The 12,289-nt window shown below is 38.0% G+C and overlaps 1 protein-coding gene across 1 annotated transcript in view; it reads right to left on the reverse strand.

Moving 5' to 3' along the window:
• Positions 1-7,379: 7,379 nt before the first annotated feature.
• The window catches only part of IPO11 (importin 11), a 222,537-nt gene continuing 217,627 nt past the window's right edge, over positions 7,380-12,289 (reverse strand). Inside the window, exon 29 of the mRNA XM_044663634.1 lies at positions 7,380-8,866. Coding sequence (XP_044519569.1) covers positions 8,702-8,866 — 165 coding nt within the window. The 3' untranslated portion in view covers positions 7,380-8,701. The remainder of the gene's footprint in view (positions 8,867-12,289) is intronic.

A 12,289-nucleotide genomic window follows, 5' to 3' on the forward strand; every position in this document is an offset into this window, starting at 1 on the left:
GTGCTACCTAAATGAATATGTGAAAAAGAGTTGTTGGGAAAGAATTTATGCCAAAGTTAGGAATCTGAGAGGCTACAAAGACGGTGATGCCTTTGACAGGAATAGAAAAGTTTTAAGAGAGAAGGGATTGGGGGAAGGATAATGAGCTCAACTTTGGTCATGATGAGCTTGAGGTCACTCCTGGATATCCAGTTTGAAATATCCAAGAGACAATATAGGAATGGAATTCAGGAGAGAAAAAAATCTGAATAAACAGATGATATTTAAGCCCTGGCCACTGATGAGGTCACCAAAAGAACATAGTATGTATGAGGAAAGGTTAATGATTGTGGGGCATTTTTTCCTGAAGCTAGTCATTCTACCAATTACATATTCCCCTAGCTGTACTATCTTTCCTAAGTTGGGAATTTTCCCCAACAAATTATTTAGGAAAATTTAAAGTGTCATCAACATAAGCTGCATTTTCATAAGGAAGCAGGTGCTAGTAGTAGTATATTAGAGTAATAGTCTAGGGAAGCCAGGGGACAGAGTGTAGTGTTAGCAGGCTCTGGCTGGAAAAGAAGTCTGTGTCATTGAGTGACTGGTTCTGCTTATTTCGCTTTTTATCAGTTCATATATTTTCCCAGGCTTCCCTCTACTTATCTAATTCATTGCTTCTTCCATGACAGTAACATTCTAAACAATTCATTTGGTGAATTCCTCAACTCTCAGGCATCTATTTTATTTTGAGTTTTTTTTGTTACTGCCAAAAAAAGTTTATATGACTATTTTGGTGCGTACTATAGACCTTTTGTTCTTTCATTGACCTCCTTGGGGCATCAGCAGGATCCTTGGGTAGGTGAAAGGGTACAGACATTTCAGTCACTTTGTATATAACTCCAAATTGCTTTTTAGAATGGCTGAGCCAATTTAGTTCATACATCAAAGTATCAGTGTGCCCACCTTTCTTTCTACAATCCCTCCAAAATCAATTTTCTAGATACAGGAGTGAAATCTTAGGGCTATTTTGGTTTACGTTTCACCTAATTGGCACAGTGGATCGAATGCTGAGCTGGAGTCAGGAAGACTCAAATCTGGTCTCAATTTTCTCATTTGTAAAATGGAGATAATTGTTTTTGCCTCATAGGATTGCTGGGGGATAAAATAGCATTTGTAAAGCACTTCCCAAAAGTGCTAGCTATCATCGTGGTCGTCGTCATCATCATCATCATCATCATCATCATCAATCATTTGGAGTTTGCTTTCCTATTGTTGTTTGGAGGCAACTGGGGGATGCTGTTGGACTTGAGCTAGAAAACTGAGTTCTAATCCATCCTCAGATATTTACTAGCTATGACTCTGGGTAAGTAAAATCTGCCTGCCTTGGTCTCCTCATTTGTAAAATGGAGGTAACATCTATCTTTCAGAGTTGTCATAAGGATCAAATGAGATATTCGTAAAACACTTTAAAACTTTAAGGGACTATTGTAAAAGGGAATCATTTGTTCTCTTTGCCTAGTTGGAGTTAGCACTTTGGTTGGCAATAACTTTGAATTGACACAAGCTTGAACTAGGTAGGAGAAGTTTGAAAACCACTTAGTGAATTCATACCCTACCTAGTGCTAGGTGAGAAGCCAACAAGATACTTGGAGAGTTCCACTCTTTTTTCTAACTCAAACAGTCAGAAACTTGTTCACACCCTCAGAAAGTATGAACCTTTTTGATGAGCATTCACACCTCCAGAAAGTACTAGTTCCCACAAAGACCATCCCCTGGATAGTGCTAGACAATTTGGAAGCTGTGATTGGCCCCTGTGAAAAGGGGACAGGAAACCACTATAAAAGCCATGAAGGCAGTCTGGCAAGGTGAAGCTTCTGGTGAAGAGAGAGGCTGGTGAAGGCTTCTGGAGAAGAAGACCTTCTGGAGAAGGAAGTCTTCTAGCTTTCCTGGTTTGTAGAGTTCTGTCTGGAACTCTGAGACCTTGGTGAGACTGCTTCACTATCTTCACTTTCCTTATTTCCTCTCTCTCTTCTCAATTGTTAATAAACTTCCATAAAAGTCAATTTTGATTTGAGATTATTCTTAATTGAGGGTTGCTAATAGTTCAATCCTCTGGCAACCATCTTTTAATATATTGAACCCCAAAAGCCCCTTTCCCCCCCTTACACTATATAAATATTATTAACTTTTCCATTCTTTGAGAACTGCTGGTTCATATCCTATGGCCCTTTACCTTTTAGACGGTGATTTTTGGACTAAAATACTATTAGCCATATACCTTGGTTATCAAATGCTTTTTAGATATATTTGGTAACAAAGATTTTTCCCCCCTAGTCAACTGAGACAGATGAAGAGAGATTGTGGCTGTGCACATAGCAAGCATTTGTGGCACACCAGTTTGGAGGGTGCAGACCAAGTGTGTAATAGCTAATATTCATATAGCTGTTATGTGCCAGGCACTGTAAGGTCCTTTATGATGATTATCTCATTTGATGTAAGGGAGATGACCAAGCAAAAAGGGGATCTTAGAGAGACTCAACCATTCTCTGTCCAAGAATTAACTCTAACTTCAGACTATTGGGAGTGTACATTTTAGAGGATTTGTCCCAAACCATTCCAGGAAAATGGGAGTGAAATTGTATGCATTTAAAAATGTAACCAATGATTTTTGTTTCTATGGCACTGATTTCTGCCCTGATGAAATGTTTAATGCTTTTATCTGTGAACATGTAGAGCAAATGAATAACCAGACCTGAATTTCCAGTTTTCAAATAGGGTGGGAGCAAGTGAGCCGAGAGATAAATAATGACCATTAAAAGTCCCCACAATTTGAGCCTGTTTGTGAGGGCTCAAAGGTGGTAGAACACAATGGGTTGCATTAATGCTTGTATAATGTGATTATCTGTTCCTTTTCAATAGTCTGCCCTTCCATGGTCATATTCCAGGCATTAGTTCCATCCCAGTGAGTCCCAATGATATTTATGAGGTTGCTGGCTTCCTTGTGTTAGGATCAATAGTGTATTCCTCACACCTGTTCATAGACAACTGAGGCAATATGTTTGATGCATGGTACCCTTGGATATTGTCTCCAAATGTATTGTGACAGCATCCTTGGCAGTTCTTTGTGGGCAGTTTGCTTCCATCCCTTTTCAGTTTAAATCTCTTCTGATCCTCTTTGTAGATGAGATCGTTATGATTTTTTAACACTGCAAGTCTTTTGTTTTTTTCATTTTTATTGCTAACTTTTTACATTACCTTCATTTCCAAATATCTTCCCCTTCCCTTCCTTTATCCATGTAGCCAACCATTGAAATGAAGAAAAAAAGGAGAAAAAGCATTTCAGCAAAACCAGCCTGACCAATGAGTGACAGAATATGCAGTACTCTATAGTAGTAATCCCTCATTTTGCAAAGAGGAGGTGCATTTTCTCCTCTTTTTTGGCCAGGATTAAGCTTCTTGGTCATTAGAATTTTGTTCATCTTGATTTTTTTTACCTATTTACATTGTTCTTGTCATTGTGTATATTGCTTTTTCTTAATTCTGCTTACTTTTATTTTGCATTGTTATTTATGTTTTGCCTGTGTTGCTAAACTGATTCCCAGATATATTTAAAGGACTTTGCAATTTATTTTTAAAAAATAGATTTTTTTTCAAATAACAAAAATGTTTTCTTACTCCCATTGTGAAAAAAAAGGGGAAAAAACTTGTAACAAATTTTCATGGTCAAAAAATCCTCCATTGGTCTACTTGTTTCACTATGCATCCTAAGTCTATCACCTCTCTAAAAAGTGATCCCAAATATCTTGTGCATTTTGAAGTCAATTTTTTTAAACCCTTATCTTATCTTAGAAATGATACTAAGTATTAGTTCCAAGGCAGAAAAACAGCAGGGCAAGGCAATTAAAGTTAAGTGACCTGCTCAAGATCACATAGCTAGGAAGTGTCTTGGGTCAGAATTGAACCCAGGACCTCCTGTTTCCAGGTCTGGCTCTCTATCCACTGAGCCACCTAGCTGCCCCATGTCCCATATTTTTAATGAATCTTGTGAAGTATATTCTATCCTTAGCCAAGAACCTCCATGACTGTATGTCATGGAGAAGAAACCAAAATCCCATTATTTTAGCCAATCAGTCCCCAAATCTGCCCCTTTTCTTCTGAATCTCCTCCTGGGATTCAACAGTGATAAAATATTGCCTGTCCTCCAAGGTCTTATTTTGTTCAGAACTTAGTCTTTAAAAATATCTTTTAGGTACCATTTCCCCAACAAATCACCTGAACTGAATAGTGTCTTTTACTGAACAACCCAAAAAATCTTACTCTATCTATTACAGGGGTTGGCAACGTATGGCTCTCGAGCCATATCTGGCTCTTTTGAGGGCCAGATATGGCTCTTTCTGCAGGCGCTGTTACAGGAGCGCGCACTGTGAGCACTGTATGGCTCTCACGAAATTACATTTTTAAAAAAATGTGTTTATGGCTCTCATGGCCAAAAAGGTTGCCAACCCCTGCTCTATTAGCTACCCCATTAGAGCAACTCTTGAAACTCAGGGATGATGAAACAACCTCAGGAAAATGAAATAAAATGCCCAAGGACAAGGAATTCAAATCAAGGTCTTCTGATTCCAAATCAGTATTCTTTCTACTATAGGATTCTGTGTAAGCATTCTGTCCTCACCCCCACTCACGGTGCTGGTGCTGGCTAAGTGTGGGGAGTGTAGCTCCTGGCTGGCTTTGAGACTAGCTCTGACTCTACGAACTACACCAGCTAAAGAGAGGAAAGGAAATTCGAGACAGGATGAAAGTTGTTGGAAATCAAGGACCATGCTTTATGGAAGAGTGGAATTCTTCACTTCTACTTCCCCAAGGTCTCTCATTAAGGTACTAACCTACCTGCTTGAGTCGGGGAGAGATATCATATCTGTGAAGATCAAAAAACAATTCCCCAACCTCCAATGGGGTTCCAGTGGCTACTGCTGTTTTTACTTTATCGAGATGCTGGTTCTGACTGTCTTGTTTTATCTTAAATTTTACCCATTTTCCTATAGATGTGAAAAATCGCCGTGCTCTGGGCCATTCTTTTGGACTACTTATGTTATCATGCTATATGACCAAAAAGGACACGCTAGCTCTCCCTTATTTGCCATGAGTAATCCCAGATGGGGCCTGTATTTCCTACTTAACAAAATAGCGACAACTGCTATTCCACCATCTCACAGGTCAGAGCTTTGTGGCACATGTTCCTTTCTTCTTTGCCCAGTAGCGTCCCAAGAGTTGCAGCCACAGTTCGTAGCTCAATGATGACACCTAGTGCCAGACTCAAGTGGCTGACTGTCAGACCATTAAGATGGATTTGAGAATCATGTTTCAGAGATCTAGCTGGAAGGTTTAGGAAACCTGCATGAGGCTTAACAAGACTTTTCCTACTTTAACTTTCTGCTATCTTGTCATAAGGTTTAACACAAAGAGTATTTGAAATATGACTTGAAAAGACAGGTGTGTCTTTTTAGATTTAGGTAGGAAGTTGGGGATTTTGGTTTTTGTTCTGCCAACTATTTGTTTTAGTCTTTTGTTATTCTTAGTCCCTTGACCAGTGAAGGTAAATTTCACAAACACAAGGTCAAATACTCAGTACTTTATCTGATGCTGACTTTCAGATTAACCAAAAAAGTGAACCCTATTATTTTAATCCTAATAAGCACATTGAAAATGAGCATTCACTTGCAATATCTGAAAAGGGGATTCATTCAGTTCTTGAAAGGTGCTCACTGTAACAGAAGTCTAAACCCACGAAGGCTAAGGCATAAGAGGCAGGGATCTATCCTTATTAGGGAAAGGGAACCTTAGAAAGCTGCAGAGTATTGATAAAATTTGTAGTAAAAAAATCTTTTTCTGAGGCTCAGTGGATTGAGAGCCAGGTCAATACACAGTATTGACTCCAAGACAGAAGGTAAAGGTTTAAAAAAAAACATCTCTTTCCAAAATTTCTTATCATTTAGGATTTGTCTTCTTAATGACTTCCAAGTCATTAATAGCTGCACATGTTATCAGTCTCAGTATGCTTTACATTTTAAAAGGCTTTCCACATAGATCTGGTTGCTATGATGGGGCTTTAAGAAACAAATCAAACCAATGTATGATTTGTGAAGAATCAAATCTTTTCGTTAAACCACCTTTTGTGTATTCTTTGTGCTGTGAGGGTTAGGGCCACTTTGCTGAAGAGCAGAACAAGGCACCTGTGGGTCCTGGTCCCTTACAGGAAGCACAGAGGAATAAGAAAGCTATCATGCTTGAGCCATCTTTTTGTTATTTGCTACCAGCTCACAATGTAGCATTAATTGGGGATTAGAGCAGAGACTAGAAAAAAAATTAGTCAAAAAAATCAAAAGTGATGCAGATTAAAACAAAATTAAATAGGAAGGGCCCTAAGTAAAGCATCTGGTATTTACCTCACAGATTTTTACCAGTCAGGTAATCTTGTATTTAAACAGAAAACTTGAAATAGATCCAAGAAAGATTATTACCTAGTCTGCAGGGTGGGCATAGCATGAAAAGGTGGGCAAGGACTTCACTGAAAACTGAAAAGGAGAAACTGTGTTTTAGAAGTGTCACAGGGCTGCTTCTGTGGTGACAGGATGGACCAAAGATGACCTTATTAAACAAAGTTTATTTTAAATGTGGCCTCTTGGGGAATCTGTCAAGGGACAATAGAAAGAATCCAGGTTAGGAAAACACTGACCTTTCAATATTTTGAGAAAAATCTCCTCAATAGAAAACTTGCATTCAACTGATAAAATAGGGAACAAGACAGTTTTATGGAACTAAAAAACCCCAACAACTTTGGCATGTAACAGGACTTAACTGAGAGCTTCTGATGTAATCTGCAGTTTTATCTGAGACTATCTGAAGAGTCAAAAAAAGCATAAGCCCCTATATGCAAATAATTTGTAAATACGTGGCGTTTCAGAAGTCTTAGTACAATTTAAAATTATTTAAGGCTTGTGACATTCCGTACTTTGGCATAATTCTAAACTTATAAATCTAAGATCTGAGGATTATTTTCAAAGAGCTTATATGGGCATTTCTGTTAAGATCAGAAGTTACCCAAAATAAAGAAGTCAGGTCAAATTTAGGATCAATCTTAAGACTGGTTGGGCAATGATAGAGACAGAAAAGATGTGGAATGCAGTCCAGGTAAAGAAGTCCTTTGTAATTAAATGAAATGGTGAACTCCAGGTGCCACTATGATTTGCCATTGGCAATCTGCTGCACACCTTTTATTTTCCTACAGAGTTGTGAAATGAGGCATCTATTGGAAATCCCTTGTGAAATGTGTTCTGAAATGGGCATTGGGGGTGGGGGAAGGTAGAGAAAGCAACCAGTCAGACCAAGTCAGGCGGAGATGAGGTATCTTTGGAACTTTAATGAGACCATATACTTTCTTTGTCTTGCTGAAAACATCAAATACTTGAATACATTTTGGGCTCCACAGCTTACAAAGGGGCGGTGGGTTCCCTACAGTTACATACTGTACCCAACTTTCTATAGAAAGATCAAAATTTTCCTAACCTTAATTTAGAACGTTTCCTAAAAAATGTCTTAAAGGTTCCTTACAACAGGGGAAGTAAAACAAAGTAAGGCTTTTAATTTTTTTTTCTTTTTTGGTACTACATGTTATTGTCTGAGGAATAAGGCAGGCAGATTCTTTGCATCACTGTCTGTATGATCTCTATTCTGTCCTCTGATCCTCGCCCATATCTTTTAAGGCCCCTGACTCATATCTGTTCCCTTTCCACTTCAGGAAGTTGAGACAGGTACCCCTGGACAATGACTTTTCTCGAGTGGTCGTTAGTTAACCCCTCAGTTTTTCCTGGGGCTCATGTTAGGGTAGTAAGCCCCAACTACTGATATAAGGAATGGGAGTGAACAGTGAACTCAGGTCTCCAACCCGGCACTGCAGTATCCCAAGTTCATTGTGCAGGCCTTACAGTACATATTTAAAGACTAAGTGTGTTTCCTGAAAATAAAATGAGAAAAATATCCCTTTACTAACAACAATCCCTATATCAGATTAGTACAATGAAAATAAAAGCATTTGGCTGATATAACTGGATTTCTTATTTTTAGATGAAAACATTTCCCTTTCAAGATAATCTTAGGAATATATATCTCTCTCTATATATATATAGTATTTTTACCTAATGACCAAATTTCTTAGTCTCCAATTATATCCAAAAATGGCTTTGCCATTTTTAAAAAAATCTGTAGTTTCGTTCACTTAAAAAATGGGTAAGGCAGTCACCAACATGAGCTAATTTTTGCTGCAGGAAAACATTTCAGACATTAACTATCAACCTTCACTTCTTAAGTTGTTAAGAGTACATGATTAAATGATAATCAAAACCATTTTCTTCTCTTAACAATAAACTAGGCAGCTATTTTCATTGAACACATTTTCTCTTGCAAACTCCAGGTCCCCCACCCCACCCCACCCCATCCCCAAATACAAAACTACTCTCTTGAGGAACAGGTTTGTAAACTCTCGTTATGAGGCATTTCCCACATTTCTTCTGAATTCTGAAGCCCAAAAAATGGCTTTGTGGTTTACACTTCTTTACTTTCTTTCACCACTGATTTCTTTTGCATGTCAACCCTATCTGGTAATCTCTGTATTCATCTTATTTTGTGAAGAGAGAGTTGGCCACTCAATGCTCTGCCTGGGCTTTCAGAAGCCCTGTAAAAAATCTTGTAGTTGGGTGACAATTTCTGTATCCACTGTCTCCATGAGAGCCTGAAAGCTTTGTTCTCCCAGCAACTCCTGTTGTGCTTTGAGCTTCTCATAGACAAACTGCTGCAGTGACACCGTATGTACTGGGTCCTTCAAGGCAAGCTGTAGAAAAAAAAAGAGCCAAAAAACATTAGACAAAATGCATCAAGTCCAACTGTACCACCACTGCCTTGTGACTTTCCAAACTGGGTACAACTTCATGAGTGCCCAGATTCAATTTGTTCTTGGTGCTACTGAAAATTATGTTTCAGAGCTTTGCTTTCTCAATAGCAAGAGGGAATAAAAGCAGTCTTTCTACATAGGATAGTAATTCTTTTATTCCTTTAGTTTCAAATAGAAACAGAAGTAACCTTTGCTTATATCTATAACCTTTCCTTGAGTAAAAGGATTATTTCTGCCTTCCTGATGACTGGAGCTTCAGGAACACTGATTCAGTGGGGAAATTTTCCTCAAAGGAAGACTTATGTTCAACTAACAAACACAGGGCTCAAATCAGCTTCTACAGGACAAGGCTGCTTCAAGATTAATGATCAATCTCCAAACACCTGACTCAACTTTTAAGTCTTATAAGGTTGAGTTAATGCAACATTGCTGATGATATTGAATACATTTACCAAGTTCATGATCTATTTTAAATGTTTATTGCATTCATGCAATGGTGAATCATACTGGAAATTCTGGAGAAGATGTATATTTTACTTTTCAAACAGAAGTATATTGTGTGTGTGTGTGTGTGTGTGTGTGTGTGTGTGTGTGTGTGTGTGTGTGATAATCAGATTAAATCTACACTGCCCATCTTTAGATTTAATCACCAAAGGTGAGAGCACCTCTAATTCTGGGAGGTCTGTAACCCATGTGTGCTAGAGTGGGTGACGAATCAGAATCAACTGACTGCCCCCTAGGCAGTACTATGAGAATCGTCTATTGTGACTGGACATGCAAATTGGGAGGGAGGCACAGGAAGTGATGCATAAGTGACCCCTTTAAAAGGAGAAGGTCCTCAGTCAGCTGGGGGCTTCTGGTGAAGAGGATGTCTGGTGATGGACCTCTTCTGATTCATAGAGGAGTGTTGGAACGCTGAGACTCTGGTGAGACTGCTTTAAATATCTTCTTTGAATTCCATGTGGTGAGTTTAAAGACTAACTGAATCTGCCTGAACTTCTCATAAGAAATTTCTTTTAATAGACTCTGTGAATGAAATTTGCTCCATTAACCCTCAGCCGAGAGTTAGAGGGCCAAAGGCCCGGAGGTGAATGAGGGTTAAGATCTACCTGGATTAATTAGAGGATTGTAATAAATTACCTACTGGATTAGATTCTTATTTCCTTATTTCCTCTCTCTCTTCTTAATTGTAAATAAACTTCCATAAAAGTCAATTTTGACTTGGGATTATTTTTGAGGATTGATAATAGCCCAATCCTCTGGCAACCATCTTTTAATATATTGAACCCATAAAACCCCTTTTTCCCTCCTTACATGTACCAACTTTTCCATTATGTGAATGTTTCATTTTTTTAAAAGAACTGGTTATATTAAATAACATGTGCAGAAAAATTAAGGACTAGTACAAATATCTTTGTATTGGGGCTATAACTTTCTAAGGAATTCACAGGTTTGTAGAATTTAGAGCAGAAAGGAACTTCAAATGTAATTTAGTACACACCTTCATTTTCCAGATGTGACTAATGCCACACCATTATTAAGGTGCACAGCCTGAATTCTTAAGGATTTTAAGTAGAGAAAACACACAATGCCAATTATTAGTAAATAGGAGTGACCAGTCAAAACTTTTACTAGATTTAAACACAGTTGATTTGCATCTTACAATCTAATTTAGCTCAGTTGCTGCCATAAAGACCCATCTCCCAAATTCAAGAAACAAGAAAAAGTCAAATTATTTCCCAAAAAAACAAACTGCTCCTTATTAGACATTCCAACTCGCCTAGGGGAGGAGGAGAAAAAAGGGGTGTACAAAGGAATCCCTTTGGGTAGTTTTAAAACATTAAAATAATTGGGAAGAAATTGTTGATTCACAACTACATTTATTATAACTCTTTCCTAGGCACATAACTTTTCTGGGGACAAGCTAAAATTTCTAGGGATACTCAGGAGGATAGGAAGATGTCATTTTAAGCCCCTCTACTGAGGTATCTCCAGTAGAAAAAGATACTCCAACTCCACAGTCAGCCCCTTATGTTCAACATCATCTGGTCAGGTTCATTTGGCTTCCAACACTGCCTTGAGACTTTCCAAACCAGGTGCTCCGATAATAGTGCCCAGACTTCAATTTGTTCTTGGTGCCATTAAAGACTATGTTTCAAAGCTTTGCTTTGTCAATACCAGAAAAGAGAGTTAAAGTTAAGTGTCTCTATAAAGAACAGTTATTCTTTTAATTCTATTAGTTTCTAATGGCAAAAGAAATAAACTAGATTCAGAGATTCTCAGTTCTCTTTGGCTCTGGTAACAGGAAATTACAGATTCTTATTAAAGTACAGTATAATATACTCTTTTAGGAACCTATTAGAATTTTTGACATACTATACCTTCCAAATGAATTTGAATCTCGATCCAATTTCAAACGAATCCAATCAGTATTAAGTAACTAACACATGTTTAAGCAACGTTTTAAAAAAATGAACCTTTATTCAGAGACAAGGATCCATAAAAGCAAGATCATATATGTACAGGCTATCCTAAAAGTCTTAATACAATTTTAAACTTGTAATGGACAATCTCTATAGGTATTTTTACACAGCACACATGCAACAGATATATTGAATGCCTGTGGATCTCATTGAGGACACCACAATTCACCAGGGCCCGATGAATTCTTCACAATGTCATTTACAAACTGAGGCATCTTAAGGACTCCACAAATTACAGGGAATCTCGCTTTCTCTTAGACACAGATATCTTATATGATGCTTCCTTTTTTTTTTTTTTTTTTTTAAAACCCTTACCTTCCGTCTTGAAGTCAATACTGTGTATTGGCTCCAAGGCAGAAGAGTGGTAAGGGTAGGCAATGGGGGTCAAGTGACTTGCCCAGGGTCACACAGCTAGGAAGTGTCTGAGGCCAGGTTTGAACCTAGGACCTCCCGTCTCTAGGCCTGACTCTCAATCCACTGAGCTACCCAGCTGCCCCCTATGATGCTTCCTTTTGTAGCACAAAGGAGACTACGAGGCTGAGAATCTAAATGTAGCATCTCCAGTATCACTTCTGGACAAAATAATTTGCTATAGAAATTCTGGCAAATTTTTTCCATTCTTCATGTGTTTGCTGTCTTCCTTATAGTTTCATCCTAAAATCATCTCAGAATGCTCTTGACTTAGCTGGGTCACCAAAATTTCTACATTTACCTTTTGTTTTTCATTCCATTGGTTCTGTTCTTTTCTTTCTCTTTCTTTCTTTCTTTCTTTCTTTCTTTCTTTCTTTCTTTCTTTCTTTCTTTCTTTCTTTCTTTCTTTCTTTCTTTCTTTCTTTCTTTCTTTCTCTCTCTCTCTCTCTCTCTCTCTCTCTCTCTCTCT

Source organism: Gracilinanus agilis, chromosome 1 (genome assembly GCF_016433145.1).
Source record: "Gracilinanus agilis isolate LMUSP501 chromosome 1, AgileGrace, whole genome shotgun sequence".
Taxonomy (NCBI): Eukaryota; Metazoa; Chordata; class Mammalia; order Didelphimorphia; family Didelphidae; genus Gracilinanus; species Gracilinanus agilis.